The sequence below is a fragment of the Falco peregrinus genome, chromosome 16 (genome assembly GCF_023634155.1).
Source record: "Falco peregrinus isolate bFalPer1 chromosome 16, bFalPer1.pri, whole genome shotgun sequence".
In the NCBI taxonomy this organism is placed as follows: Eukaryota; Metazoa; Chordata; class Aves; order Falconiformes; family Falconidae; genus Falco; species Falco peregrinus.
Window position 1 is genome coordinate 1,927,769 of NC_073736.1, and position 16,124 is coordinate 1,943,892.

General features: G+C 40.8%; 1 protein-coding gene across 4 annotated transcripts in view; it reads right to left on the reverse strand.

Moving 5' to 3' along the window:
* Positions 1-291: 291 nt before the first annotated feature.
* CEPT1 (choline/ethanolamine phosphotransferase 1) overlaps positions 292-16,124 on the reverse strand; it is a 32,047-nt gene continuing 16,214 nt past the window's right edge. For 3 of the 4 annotated variants that reach the window (XM_027789831.2, XM_005239601.3, XM_013300980.3), the window contains exons 5-9: positions 9,014-9,098; positions 4,225-4,356; positions 3,205-3,363; positions 1,856-1,981; positions 292-1,098 (exon numbers count right to left, since the gene is read on the reverse strand). In XM_027789831.2, the coding sequence (XP_027645632.1) occupies positions 979-1,098; positions 1,856-1,981; positions 3,205-3,363; positions 4,225-4,356; positions 9,014-9,098 (622 nt within the window). In that variant the 3' untranslated portion in view covers positions 292-978. The remainder of the gene's footprint in view (positions 1,099-1,855; positions 1,982-3,204; positions 3,364-4,224; positions 4,357-9,013; positions 9,099-16,124) is intronic. The other variant, XM_055820055.1, reaches the window with a different exon arrangement.

Sequence of the window (16,124 nt, forward strand, 5' to 3'; positions counted from 1 at the left end):
ACTATTTAGCAGGAAAAAAAAACCCACAACCAACCAACTCTTGGAGATCCTGGAATGACACCACTATGCCCATAAAAACACTAGAAAACTGCTTTCTAAATCGCAGGCAGAATTGTACTTCAGAAGTCTAAGTAGGACAGAGCAACACACACATCTGAAGACAACTGTTGCTCTCACAATTCTTATTTATTAAGAGCAGAAAGGAAGTTTTGCTTAAGTTTTGTACATAAAAAAGTAAAGAGTAAAATTTTATTTTTATAGTCTTTCCACTGAAGAAAATTGAGAAATAAGTTGTCTTTTTAGATAATGTTTATTTAAAAAAATAAAATTAATTGACAAAGATACCACACTATTTTGCATGCCGCTCATCCCTTCTGCTTGCAGAACCCTGTTCAGTGTGTCATTCTTTATTAAGAAACCGCTTTATCAGCAATGCATAAGCAAAAAACCCACATCAGTCTGGACTCAAACCTTGACAGCTGCTTCAGCTACACAAGCTAGTGCGATATCTCTGGTTTTACCAGCTCAGGTCTTTAGTAAATAAATTTCAAGTGGACACTAAACAAGTATTTCACTAAGAGATGATGAAATATTAAAATTAAAAGCAAGTTGTATTGCAGCTGTAATCATACTACATTAGAAACTTCAGTTGTTGGGGATCCATTCACCATATATAGATTATTTTGTAATCAAGGTAATTACAAAGACAGAGCATTACTCCCTGCATGCTTTCCTGGGCTTTGAACCAACAGAGTTGACTACATGTAGAATTGACTAGGGTGTACTTGGAATTCACTCTCTCAGGCAGGAGACTAGTTAAGGAGTGTTACTGATAACAAAGAATAAAAGTTATACAACACTGATTATTATAAATTACTTTGTTCTTATCTGCTTTTTGCCTTAGTCTCCTACATATCTTCACATCTGTTCATGTGGAAAACCAACTCCTTATTTCTCCTTATGGTGACTCCCCATTCGCTAATGGTGATTCGAATGCATGGAGGCAGACTTGATTCGGAATACGTGGATGTGCAGGTGGGCAGCAATCTGATTGCACACACTGACACAGTATCGCAGCAAATCAAAGAGAGAAAAGATCTGCCAAGGGAAAAAAACCCCCACAAAACATGTTACACACATTTAGATCTATGTTTTCAGAGTGTAACACCACCCACATACATCAGAATAAAACCACTAGGGTCTTCTTTCAACAAACTAAATCTTCAGCTCTGTAGAAACGATCACTCAGTGACAAAAGAGTTGCTAGGTGTGCTGGGCTTTCTTCCAGCTTTGTAAGAATACAGACTCTTAGTTCTAGAGTCAGAGAAGGGAAAACAGTTACAGTACCTATACAGATACTGTGAAATACCCCATTAACTCTGAATGATGTTTTATGTATGGTTATCACCAATTTTAATAAAATGTTAACACTGCATTTTGGTAGATAACACTTGAGATAAGCACATATGAGTTTAACTTCAGGTATTTTTTCCTAACGGGTGCTGCTAGTACTGACAGACAGACATGCTTTCAAGAACTGAAGGGCACAGCCATACTACGCTTGCACTGCACATAATATATTGCCTTGCTAACAAAAACCCAACACAAACCTTCAAAATATTCTATTCTAAGCTTTGAATATTTGCTACACTGCTTTAGAACTTGTTTAAACTACACAAGCAAACCATGTTTACCTCTTTGCATGGGGTCTGTTTAAAATCAACTCAGTCAAGTAGGTTCCCAGTCCCATCACTGACTAGGCAAGTCAGCTAGGCTCGGCAGCACATCACGATTTGTGAAAGAGCACGCAAACGCCTGCAGCGGTTACGGACAAGCGAAGTGAGCCCATACTCACCAGGGCAATCCAGAGTACAATATACTCATCAATAAAGCTGTTAAAATACTGGTCCAGAAACAATAGCGCTGGGCCTATGAACGCTGTGTCGTGCAGGTGCATTTCGCTTTTGGTCATGTGTGCAACCTACATTAAAGAAAAGGGAAGTTTAAGAAAAAAACATACAGCAGAGCCAAGGTAGAATGATTTCAGAATACAAAGTCAAAAGCGCTACAGTTCAGGCCACGTCACTGTAAGATATCAAGTACTTCAGTCGAAGCAGCAATACTATTTTAACCATGAAAGTCTACAGCTACATGAGATGCAAGGTTTGCAGAGAAGTATCTTTTACTAGAACAAAGAATGTAGCTACAGGGAAAAACCTAACACATTTTCCAGCCCACAAACTCTTCTTCCTGCCAGAAACAAAACGGTGAAATGGAAGTAGACTGGTAAACTTTAAGGTTTAGGAAAGGCCTGGAAACAAAAACTCACATCTGCTAGATCTTCAAAAATCAGAGACACTTGGTGTTCCCCTCACTCCACCACACATTCCCATCCCGTAAGGATCCACCACCTCTCTCTGGTTACAGTTTGATGATCACATCTTTTTGTGTCCAAGTGCAACCTCCCCACCCTCCCACACACGCACAGAGGCTGTCCTACACCACATCCTCACTTTCACCAGCCCAGCTGTTGATGTGACTGTGTAGTAAACTGGTCCCCGTAAGAAAACTCGTGGTGGAAGAAAAGTTTATGTCCAACACTGATCCAGTTCACGTGGCAACACAGCACGTGCCTGCACAACCGAGATGGTGCAGGGCAGCAGTTGTTTAATCCCTCATTCCCTCTGTTCAGCTGGGGCTCCTCTCCTGATAACATTGCCATCTGTTATGAACCCGTGAATAATTTAAAAAAATTGGAGAGAAATAGCAGTTAAGTTAAACCCTGAGCAGCTGTTCCAAACCTCAGCAGCTCTGTCAACCTTCTCTCTTTCTTCCAAACTTTCCTCCCCTCTGTACCTGCATATGAGGGGGGTTTCAGCCATCTCTGTTCCAGCCCAGCTCATCAGACACACGTGTAAATACACTGTAAAAGAGTGATTAAACAGCTGGGAAAGGGGGAGAAAACTCAGGCAGCTGTAAGCTGTTCCGGCACTATAACCATGGCATTAGCTTAAAGTTTACTACTCCGCTTTCAAACAGAGGAAAGGATCTGCTGCACCTTCAAGCTACTGAAAAGAAGTAAAGCACAAGTATCACTTGAGTACCCAAACAGATGCAAGTCAATCAATGGAATAACCAGAGGACTTAAATCTACAAAACGTTTTACTGCAATAAGAAGAAATTCAAAGGTTCTGGCACACTTACCACTAGTTTATTTGTTATCTTAGCAGATACAAAACCAAAAGTAAGTATATATAAGCAGGGATGCCTTTCAAAGAGCTGCACTGCAGATTTCTTGTAGATCATTGCAGCTAACGCGATCACTGACCCAATATGAAGAAAAGGTGAAAGGACACTTGTTCCCTACGGTGAGATTAAAGTTAAAGCATTAGGTTAACAAAACATGCATGTTGCAAAGAAACCTCACTAAGCCAGTCACGTGGGTGGTTTCTAATTAAAATCACATTAAAAACATGTCTTTGAGCACTGGTATTAACAGGAACAAAGTGTGGTGAAACTCGAGTGAGCATGAGCTGAGCATGTGGTTGAACTTTTGTTGTGCTGGGGAAGAAAACAAGGTTTTAGGCAGCAAGTAGTGCAGTTTTGACACCTGCCACACAGGCAGTGGCTAATGCTTTTAGCAAGTAACAGGAGACACTACTGCCATCGCTTCCTCTGTGCCAGCCAGAAAGCAACCAAACCAGGCTTCTAGGTAGCAAATAATTATTACAGCGGTATAGAACTGCTTTTTGGAAAACTCCTGGTGCTCTGGAATCAATCATCACCTTCACAGACACAAGGTACCTGTGCAGATACCTCTACCTGTACTTCTTCACTGGTAATATGAGTAGTACAGATCTTGTAGAAGGATCAAAACCATAATCAATCTTCCTGATAAATTCCCTTCTGAATGAATTTTTTTGCATGGGATTTTTCTATGAACTCTTGGGGGTGGTGGGTGGTATCTGTGTAACCTGTTTTATATGAATAACTCGGAAGCAAATATCAAAGTAGCATGAGTACATTTAATCACTCAAATTTTAAAACTCTTGACTCCTAAAGCTACTATTCTCACAGAGACCATCTTAACTGGTTTTCCCCAAGTCAGCAAGGAACTGAAAGGAAAATGTTTCACATGTAGGAGGTATTATGTTACATAAAAACAAAGGCATGGCTGAAAAGCCATAGAGTGCTGAAGAGTAACTAGCAGAACAAAGTACTTACTGCTATAGTGGATCCATTTTTGCCAACTCCACCTGTGAAAATCACACCAAAGTAGTTTGTACAGGAGAATATTGTTCCTGCGACAGTACAGAGAGCCGGGAATATTTTCACTTGAATATTCAGTATTGGGATCTTAACAGAAGAGAGACAAGAAGTTAGAATATGCAAAAGCAAACTAAAATTGGGCTTAATACTTCTGGTGCACTCAAACACTCCACTTTCCAACACCACATTATTTGCTGTTCTTTCTCTGCTATACAGAGATTTCAATTTCTACAAGGCACAGAGAAATGTGCATTTTTCCAGTAATCCTCCCACCAAGCTTCCTATAAAGCCAGACTTATCCTCATTTACCTGAAAAAAAAATCAAAAGCAGACAAGCAGGCAGAAACCACAAACTTGCTAGCTAAATCACTCAGCTATTACATGGGACAGAAAGGCATCAGGCATCTTTTCTGAAGCTGGTTGTAAAACTCACAGCTGCAGCCCAAGATCAAACTGGGCAAAGCAAGAGCCGTTGGAGATGATTAAACCAAGTCCCTTGAGAAACTGGATCCTATCTTACAGGCAAGAGAAGGGAAGCAAACAGAGATCAGACAAGACATCTCAGAGCCCGTCAGCCTAGGATGGCAAGCAACGAGGCTGCTAAAGAAGTGAAAAATGAGCACAAGCAGCTTTGAAAGAAAAGCAGTATTCTTCATTTTTTTAATGTTTTCAAGCAAAACAGGAGAAACTAGATGAGAAGGAAGTTTTAAAAATACCCACAAGAAATATGGAAGCAAATGTATAGATAAAGTTGGGAAGTTTTGGGTAGTTCCCTCTAAACAACTACTAAAAATCTTCACAAACTCTTGATTTAGGAACTGAAGTCATAGCACTCAACTGAATAAACACACTTGGCCCCCCAACAACCAGGCGTCCAACTACATACAGAAGCCCAAATGAAGTCAAGTTGTTTCTATTTTCCTTCAGTTACACTCTCAGTGTAGCTTTCAGCAGGTAAAGATCATCAGTTCTCCATTGCACTCAAATTAATCTCTCAACCTTTTCAGGTATTAATTAAGAGGCAGAGCCAGCTTTAACTCTTCATGCCTTGCTCTCAGGCAGCCTACAGATGAACTCCCAGACCACCTCTCCAAATCACGGCCCTGTGAGCATATTTCTCCCTTGCTCAGACTGTGCTGTTAAATCAAAAAAAGATAAAGACAGTAAAGAAAGAGTAATGACAAGTAAACAAGAGGCATACATTGCCCAGACTGGAGTTCTAACTGTAATCAACCATTAATGTTACTGGGCACGGGACTCCTGAAGGTCTCTCCTCAGCCTTAATGAAGGCAGGTACCCGCGCTGCCCTCTGCCTCAGGGTGCTTTGGCATTTAAGGAGTGGGGTGAATTTGCTCTGCCACAGGAAGAAAACAATGGCAAGCTTCTTACAGGAGTCAAAAGACATTAAGTTCGACATTTCCCAAAGGCAAGGGGAATCTGCTGGAAAGAACACCGTGTGAACTCCCGACTACTACTAACACATCTGCGAATGCTGCTTTGGAGAGGCAGAAGGATGAGATCATACTGTTACGACACCCAGTTTGGCCAGTTACGCTTCATTAACACTCTCTTTTTTGCTTCCACGAATAGCTGCATCAGTGATAGGTATCACAGTGCACTTACCTGGCAGAAACAATTAACAGGAAACAAAGCTACATACAGAAATTCAGCAGAGGAAAGCCAAAGGAGACATATAAAAAGGCCAGCGCCTGCTAAATTGTTTTGCATACAAAATGGAAGCAGCAAGGCCAAAAGTTGGAAGCAGCAAAGGCAAGCAAATATCACAGGGGTGAGGGAATGCCCTGAGCAGAGGGAGAGAGGAAAATCTTCCTACAAAATGGCACTGCAGCCCCAGACTTCTCAAATAAAAGGACACTACAGGGCAAGCCACAAGACCTCCTTGTCTGGTATTCCATAGATCACTGCAGTCCATGCAATTATTCTGACCGGTAATTGCACAGGTTTCACAGAAGTCAGGTGTGTGCAGAACTTCAGAAGACACTGTCAATAATGCAGAAAAGTATCACAAGCCAAACGTTTTGCAAGCAAATTACGTTCTCTGTTAAACCCCTTCTCACTGACTACAAGAGAGGCTGCTTGGCACAGCAAGCTTCTGAATACAGGCACATCCTGGTAGAGGGAGCATTCCAGCTTTGGGGAAAAACAACACGTGTGTGTTAATAAAAACAAGTGGCAGCAGGCAAAGAAGGGATTAACAGTGCCAGAGCCTGGATTAAAGTCAGTCCGGAGTCACTTGCCAGAACAATAATGTCAGGTCTCTGGACTAGATGCCACCAGAGTTTTGTGCAGCATTAATTGGGATTTTGAAAAAATACATATATAACTGGGAAACAGCTAAGGGCTCATGCAAGCAGCATGTAAGAGACAATGCATCTCTAAGTGGACTAAGACACTTCCTCAAGAAGCTCCTTGGCTAGCTCCATCACAAATACCACCGCCAGCTGGGCAGCTGAGTCCAGGAGTCTCCGCACAAGCTGGATCCCAGCTGCAGTTGAAAGCTGTGTCTATATGCACTTCAGTCACACTGCAAGAAGAGTAACAACTCATAGCTGGCCAAAACCAAGCTTGCTTTGTACTCGTGAAGCATTTATGCTTTTAAAGATGACATCGTGAAATAAAACTCAAGCAAATGGAGCGTTTTTCTCACTTCAAACAGAAAAAAACCCTCTATATAATCAAAGCATCCAACAACTTGCACCTAAGCTTTCTCACTTTACTCACATTTTCCAAACGAGGATCACAGCTGCAGTTGTACTCACCATCCACCAGAAATTACCAAGCTCCAGAAGCCTTGCAGAAGAGCATTTTAACACACTTTAAAGAGAATCTACACTGACAGAAAGAAGGAAGCCAATACAGGTACACACCATTTCGGGGGGGGGGGGGGGGGGGGGGGGGAGGGGCAGAAAAAAAGCTAATGGAAGCAACAATTGACAAAATACATCATTCTGCATTTAGCCTGTTCAGATTGTTACGCTTTTTGCGTGTTAGCATAAGAAAGTGGAATGTTTGAGTTCACAACCACATTTTATTCCATTATTTTTCCCCCCAGATAGAAACAAACCAAAAAATAACAAACCACCAATTTTGATGTCACAAAACATTAAAGGATTGGGGAAGGGGGTAGGGTAAGGAAGGGCTGTGTGATATATTTTGCTCTGCAAGTAGCAAATAACATTTATCTCTAAACACAAAATCTCACACACTGAATGAAAAATCTCTCATTATTATAGGAAACCTGATCAAGTTTGTAGAAATGCCTCCATTAATCCAACAAAATAGCTTAATCTTTTGGAAGCAACTTGACCAAATGCTGCTGCAACCCAGAACTTCTAACAGGTTTCACGATTTTGCTGAAAAGGGTTATTTAATAGGTTATTTAAAAGAGTTATTGATTTAAGTTATTAAATAACAGGAAAAAGAGTAATTTCTAAGTGCCTGTAAACACCACCTTGCACTTAATTGTACCAGAGGTTGCTGTCGCAGCATTTTTTGCCCCTTTTTTAAAAAAAAAAAAAAAAAAAAGGGAAAAGCTAACAGAGCATGAATTGGGAAATCCCCATTTGTAATGCAGAATAGCAGCTGCATGGGGATGTTGGCCACGCTGATCTCTCTGGAAAAGTTTGGTACCAATAAGCTGACTTGTAGCCTCATCTTTTTTAGAATTAATTCTATCCACACTCATTGTCTTAAGACAGCATTTCCTTTGCAGTTTACATCATTAATTGGGGGGTGGTTGTAAGCCTGAAAGCACATGTAGCAAAATTGGGGTAGCCAAAGTTAGCTCCTTTTCCTAGAGACTCTCTACAGTGTTAGAGGGTTCATTTCTCCAGTTACACGAAGCTGATTAGAAATTAATTTATTATTATTCAATTTAGGGTGACATGTTTTAGTGATTTTTTGGCCATCTCTTGGTTTTATTGCAAATCAATATTTCTTTATCCACCTTAAGAATTTATCAAGTACACAAAAAAAGATCAATAGTCTGGAAGGAAAACCTTCCAGGAAATCAATGCTTTAGATGTTTCTTCCAGAAATGTGGTGATCTTTTTTATTATTAATATATGCACATATATGCTTTTCTCTGGCTAATGCCATTTTGATAGCCCAATGTGGTTTTGGTAATGCAAATATAAAGTCAACTCATGACAGCCCTTAAACTGCCAGCTGACATGGCCTCATAAACCTATGTAACACCTGCAGGATCTACATACAGCCAGCTTGCTTAATTAGGATGATCTTTGCTCCAAAAAAAGTGACTTTTTTCCCCCTCCCCATACAGATAGGAGTTGTCAGCCATATCCAGGCCAAATTATCTACTGATGGTTACCAACTGCTCTCCAAAAGCTTCCCCCATATCCTCAATCCAATTTAGTACTCCTCCGTTGCTGATCTAGCTTACTGCATGAGGCTCAGCCAAGTTTTGGCCGGCTCTCTCAAAGGAAGCTGGGCTGCTCTGAAGGTACATTTAACTTTGTGCAACCTTTGATAGCTCTCTACCTGCAAACACAAGATACAGAATAACAGCTTGTTTCAGTAACACTGATAAAATCAGAATGCACAGTTATTGCCATGTGACTTATACGCCAAAACATGTATTGCCATTTATGAGGAAAAGGGAGACTTCCCCTCACAAATTAACCTGTGCTACTATATACAGGCAGTTCTTCCAGGGGTCTATCAGTCTATAAAAAGGATAAAATAAGAACATGAACAAAATTACCAGAGATTGCCAAAAAGGTGGTCCTCCAATCACTGCCAGTAAATGCATGATTATTATGAAGATTTGTACTTCAGTCACATCAATTCTGATTAGGTACAAAAAGCCAAAAAAAGCAAAATTATTGAAAGCAATTTCAAGTCAGTTATTTGCAAGCTCAGCAGCTCTCCTCTATCATGCACAGTATAGAAACTCCAAAACACTGAGGAAAAGAAGAGACAAAATTTATAGATACTTTAGAAAGCAAAAATATATTTTAGTTTTATTATTAAAATTAAGGCCCGTGCCGTGCTATATGTTTTGGTTTATTTCACAGTGCAATAAAAATCCATTTTGTCAAGAGGAACAGTTGGAACTCTGAACTGCCCACTGCCAGCTGCAGAAATAAACATTCAGTTTTAACCTGGCCCACCAAAAAAAAAGAATTTATTTCAGACAACAAAATTCAGGGGAAATATTTTTAATCCCTATTTTTTTAATATGAATAGTCTCTCTGAATAGCATCAAACTTTAAACAGCAAAACAAATCCCTGAAGAGTTTATGCAAATGTATACAGTAGTCAGCTGCACTGCTGAACGTTACACAACTCTGTCCCCAGCATGCAGCAAGAAGAAAAACCATTCCTGGTTCTAGCGTAGCTAGTGTAGTTTGTAGAAGGGTAAGAAGGAAAGGCTTGTAGAAAAAGACTGAATTTAAGACTTGGTTTTAAAGGGCATGCAAAAGTCTTGGAGCTAGCAAGAAGGAAGAATGGCTATACAAACCAGTTCCAGAAATAGAAGTAAAGAAAAATACAAGCGAAACAAAAGAGGATGGACTTGCTGGTGTATTCCGTGAAGCCATGTAACACTAACTCATACTGAAGTATTGTGCCAAAAAGAATCCTTCGAGTCAGTGTGAAGTATTTATGGCATATTGCTTAACACTGATTATACAGTTCTATCTAGAAAGACTCAAAACAGCTTCTTGGGAATACATGCTGTGCTGTTACAAAGACACTCTTGATACCAACTGCATTGGCGTCGTGGAATAACGGTTCAGGGGTGGGTTTTTTGTCTGTCTGCTTTAAATGCGCTACAAGACCATATAATTAGAGTTTAATATCAGATCAGTGTGCTACCTCAAGTTCTCTACAGCCTTTTCTCCAGTTTTGGAATGGATCCTCTCAATTGAGAGCCTCCAGTCTGGCCAAAACCATAATTTTGTTTCAGCAGCAGATCAATACTTACAAGGTATAGTTATGAGGCTGCATCTAATTTCCTCGTAGAACATCGCCCAAAGCACAGGAAAGCAGAAGGGCCACGGTACATGGCATTCAGTGCAATCTCTTATTTTACTACAGATTCTCTGCATGGCGGCTGCTGCTTGCAGCAGGCTGCAACAACGCTGCAGCCACCTCCCACTGTGCAACCTCACCTTCCCATCAGCCAGGCGACTTTCTGAACAACCCCCGAAGCGCAGGGCACGCGCCGATTCTGCTGTCGACCGCAGGCAAACAGGATACGAGGCACCCAGCCCCCGACTATTGCAAAGCACCACTGCTCCCCCCTTACAAAGTAAGCGAGCAGCGGAGCAGCAGAAGGGAGCATAAAGGATAAAGATGGAGAGCAGCAATACCCACAAACTGGCCAAACTCTCAGCGTATAATGGGGAAGTTTAGCCAAGGTTGTCAGAAGAAATCTAGAGCAGACGACAGTTTCCTTTACATGCCTTGGCTTTGCAGATTTTCTTTTCACTACACCAAATGTGGAGACACAAGATACACAGGAAATAGCCTCAGGTGTCCTCCTGTACTCTCATTTGTTCAATAACAATCCTGCCTGGGCAATCGGAACTGGCTTGGAGAAAAAATTAATTTCCAAAAAGAGGAAAGAATGTTCTATAAAAATTCACATTTTCAGTCCCCATACAAACAAATTAAGCCATTGAGCTACCTTGCAAAAGAAAATAAAACATTCAGCCATGCAAAAAGAGAAATAGCATCTGATTAAATGCAAATTGCTTCCTCCTAGCTTTTGGAGTCAGCATGGAAACGTGTTTTCAACGTGTCCAAATGAGGAAGGGCTGAAGCAGCACTCTGAACCCACACAGGTTAAACAGGAACGCGTTTTAGCCTGTTTCACTACCACTGTCAAATGACCTAAAAGAACATAAAGCAACTGAGAAAGCTCACAGAAACAGTGACTAATAACTAACGTAAGTAACCCAAATTTAGAGCTTTCCTTGGACAGTAAACCAGGTTTCTTTTGGCACCAGTAATCTTAAGGCAAAATAAAGTAAGGTCATATACTTAAAAAAAAAAATTCAGATCATAAAAGACAAGATATTCTGAAAGACAGTGTCTTACACAAAACCAAGCACTAAACCAAATCCATGGAACCAGTGCAGGGATCCAGGTCAGGGAGAACAGCATTATCTTCTTTACACAGGCATGGTACAACCTTTGCTCCATTGCCTGTAGCTCTGCTCTCCCCAACTCAAATAAAAATGGCATCAGGCAGCTGGAAAGGCTCAGCAATGAACTGCAAGTATATTTGGTTAAAAACTCCTCCCTGACTTATTATAAGAATCTCATATTGCAGAACAAATAGCAGTCTTAACTTCAACGCTACATAGAGAAGATTGTTAACATCAAAGGGCTCCTTAAGACAGAAGACAAAGGCACAAAACCAACCGAGGAAAAACTAAACACCTAGACTGTCACCTAATTAAAGCACAAGTTCTTTAATACCAAGGATGAAAAAGGACTGTGAACTTCCTACACTCATTAAAACCACTGTTAGATGACTTAGACACGCTTGACACCAGTAGAGTGCATGCCTGATTCTGGCACTATCCAGTAATATTTTTTTGCAGTATGTCAAATGGCCACTACTTAATTTAAGAATACAGGAATCCAGACAGGCAGCTCCTCAAAGCCTGACCAAAGGAAACAACATTTGGAAACAGAAGCTGGGTGAAAGGGAAAAGCAGCACACTGTTCCTCTCTTCATTTATCTTGAATTTAAAAAGACTGTGCAACTACAGCATAAACTGGACTAAATCCATGTTGCTGCTAAAAGGAGCAGTCATCCCAGCTTCTATGAAGACCTACCACTTTCTCCCCCCAAAACCCACCTGCTCGGTCCCACTTTCTCCCCTGTGGCAGCACTACAGTCTCAAGCCATCACCTGGGTCGGAAAACTGCCTTAGCTAAAATAACCCAACCAAAAAAAAGGTTCCCGTTCCAGTTCCTAGCGCATCAGCTTTCCTTATCCATTCGATGTGGCCTCACAGATGATGGCAGCACGACGCAGAGGGCAGCGGCACGGCCGGGCTGCCTTGTCTGGCAGCTGAACAAAATCTGCTGAGACACTGCGACTGGGCAGCTACAGACCTGGGGGATGAGGGAGGAACAGGAGGAATAAATGGGAATGAGTTAAGGCAGCGGACTGCTACCAGTGTTCATAAAAGTCCTAACCAGCCCTTAAAATGTTAACAATAACATAGCTGAAAGAGTGCAATTAGAAAACAAAGCAGCAGTGCTTTTGACAAGATACTGAGCAAAGGTAATGCATGGCACCACCTGGAAAGCGTTAATCACGCAGTCTAGAGGGCATTCATTCCTACACTTTAATCATTAACTCGTATTCTATTAATTGCTTCAAGGCAAAACGTGCTAGTAATAAAAAGATCCATAAATTGCCTCAGTCACCATATTGTTTTTAAACTCTGGTAGAACTGGGAAGGTGCCTAATAAAATGACCAGGCAAAAGCAGGGCTGTAGGGAAAGTGGCTTGCTCAGTTTGGATGTAGATCAACTAAAGCCTTTCTGTACTCCCCACACTGCTCTTCTGAGGGAAAACACATATAGCTTGCTTCAGTGGTTAAGGATATTATTTGCAAAGCAGGGTGATAACGCTCCTGCCTGAATACTGCGTAAACAGTACTGTATTTTTTCCACATAAAGTTCCATTGCACATTGAAGTGCCTCTTCCCATGATAAGGACTACAGAAAATGCAAACTGGAGTAGTGGATCGTCTGCCAGCTAGTAGTAACAAAATATTTTAACTTCAATGAAAAAGATAGGCCCTACAAGGAAAAAAACCCACAGCACTGGGAAACGAAAAATGGGAAAAGGCCTGTGGTACTGCAGATCCCCCCCAACCCCCATTCAGTTACTGCACACAACCAGTTCTGGTGCCATAAGCAAACCTGTAGGAAAGCAAAGACATTTCAAAGCAAGAAGGGAATTGGCAAGTTCAGAGTCTGATTCTATTTTCTCCTTGTGTTTGTATTTATTTACTCTTTTAAATGCTACAGTGGACATCCTAAGCTCTTTCCATTTGTTTCTTCTAACAGCATGACTTCTGCAGCTCAAGCAAGGGGGTTTCTTAAAGACTCTTAACTGAGATATTTTCAGCAATCACTTGAGCCACACTTCCCCTAACCCCATAGGTTTTTTGCCCGATGTTTCCTGACAAATTGAGTCATGTCAGCATTGCCCAAACAGTTTATGTTGCCAGAATGATGCAGAGCCACAGTGCACAATATGTAGCGGATCCCCGATAGCTATGAAATGAAGAAAATGAAACAAACCATTTCCCCCAGGACATGCCCACACTTCAACAGATGGACATAAAGCTATTGTAACAGTTCCTCAACAGACACAAAGCAGTCCAGTTCCAAAGATCACTTCTTCAAATAAACTTTTTCATCTTCTAGAAAATAAACAGAAGACCCTGATTCAAGTTTTTAAGATCACCAGGAACACTCAGGCAAAGAACCAACGAACAAAGATCAGACACTGAAGACAAAGCAACAAAGAACTTTTGTTGTCTCAATATTTTAACAAACTAAACATGCGGAGACAGAACATCTAATTGCAAAGCTGAGAAAAACATTGAAAATGACCCTGAAAAAATAAGGATTCTGCAGCAAACTGATGTTAGGAAAGAACAATAAACAGCAGCTCTGCAGAACTGAAGATAGCAAGCAGGGACTAGGTCAACCAATGTCAACACTGCACCAGCTACCTGTGTGAACTAAAGGCTGTAAACAAGAATATCTAGGGGTGTTAATTCAAATAAAGTCATGGAAGCATAAAAGTTGTGCGGTTTTAAATGCACATATAATCCCTCGCTCCCTGCCTACCTAAATTCACAAGACAGCAGAATGCCTACAAGGCTTCAAAGGACATTCTGAAGTTCTTGCAGGAAGACCGACATGGATTTTACTGTGCAGGCTTCAACACATTTTACTCTGCCTTTCCTTGTCGTGACAAACTTCAACGCAGATTACTTGCTAGTTTTCAAACTACTGTACAGTTTTCTGACATAATAGGAGATTACCAGGAAGACTATTATTTTAACATTTCCTTTCCTATAAAAGCCTGAGTATTGCCCAGATTCATCTTAAAGACCTTTATTCACAATTCCTTGATATGGTTGTGCTAAACTGTATTAAAACTGCCCAATTCTGGTCTCTAAAAAAAGCACCAAAATGTGAGGTAAAACATTACAACAAAAGTCACCTTCCAGCAGTACGAGTACCGAAGGGTGACACTGCAGAGCTGCAGGGAGGCAGGGCTGAAGCTCTTCAGAATTCTGCACATTTACACTGCAAGTTAGAGTAAACCTGTTTTAACTTGATTCCCCAAATCCTGTTGTTTTCCATTGTTTAAAGCCAGCAGGTTCTTTTAAATAATTTCTCCATAGGCTAAAGGCATAAGCAAACTTCATTAACAGTTTAAGACATTTTTTCTCCTCCTTGATGAATAAAAAGCCTTACTGCCCAGCACACACAAGTACAAGGTTTACCCGTGTTGCAAGCACTGTAAGCTATTTCACTTCTGTATTTTGCCAGATCATGTAGTATTTGAGAGGGCTACATTATTATACCTTCTCATTACAAATGTTTATCACATCTAACAGCTTTCAGATGAAAAAGAACAGCATGAATACACACTTCCTGTAGCTTATCCATCTCAGATGGTGCAATACTGAAACAAAAATCTCTACCATCTGACCTCAAACTGTGTAAAATAAGTGTGATGCTTTGTGTGTTCTCAGTAAATGGCTTAGAAGCAGCAGTATCTTCACTTATTAGAGACTAAAACAGATGCCAGATGGCATCTGAAACTACGTACGTGAGAATTTTAGAAGTTGATTAAGTCTACGCTGTAATTCAGTATGCCTAAAAACTGATTAAAACTAGTGTATATGAGTGGACTTGTCACAAGCAAGCACTTGGCATGCTGTTACTGGAGCAAAAGTCACAAAATGGCCTGCCTGGCTCGTCCACTACACACACCACTCCTACCAAGCACTGCATTTATTTGCGAAACAAACTCCTTCTTGAATGGCAAAGGCATCCTTTCCAAGGGTGGAGACCACAGGTAGAGTCTGTACAGACTGACACCTTGTGCTGGTTTTGGCTGGGAGAGAGTCCATTGCCACATCTCCATCAGCTCCAGGTCACCTGTGCAGAGAATCAGACCTCCCTCTCCTCCAACAGCCAGCCATCTGTCCTCATCCATTTTAAACAACTCGCTGTCCTTACAGAATTAAAGTTGCTTCCTCTTGCAGAACTATCATACCAAGGGGTGATTTCAGAAGTCTCTCAGTGTTTGGTACTAAGGGATTTCTTTTCGCCCTAAGTGACTCCTTGGGCAGAGTCATAATGCTGTTATCACAACAAGCTAAAATCTTGATTAAGCTCTTCCTTCCCTCAAGTTATTGCTTGCTACATTACCATTTCCTGAGATGAAGTATTTCCAGCCTTTCATAGACTGTCAACAAAGTATTTAAAAATCATGTCATCTGACTACCTTCAGAGCATGCCTAACTGGCACTTGGCTTAAACTGTCAGATGCAGCCACTGGATACACATACAGCATGATTTAGCAGACTGCTGATATTGTTTGATCTAAAGTAGAGCTGCTAATTAAGGACTAACAGCCTTGTGAAAGCAGAGATTGGGCTGAACCACTACATGAAAAAAACAAATCAGTGCAATTTACATCAATGCAAGTTTAACAAAGGGTATGTAAACAAACAACAAAAAAAAATCTGGTTTATTTCAAATCTGATGCAATTTTAAGAAGGCTATCAAAAAGCTATTCTTCTATCCTCAAA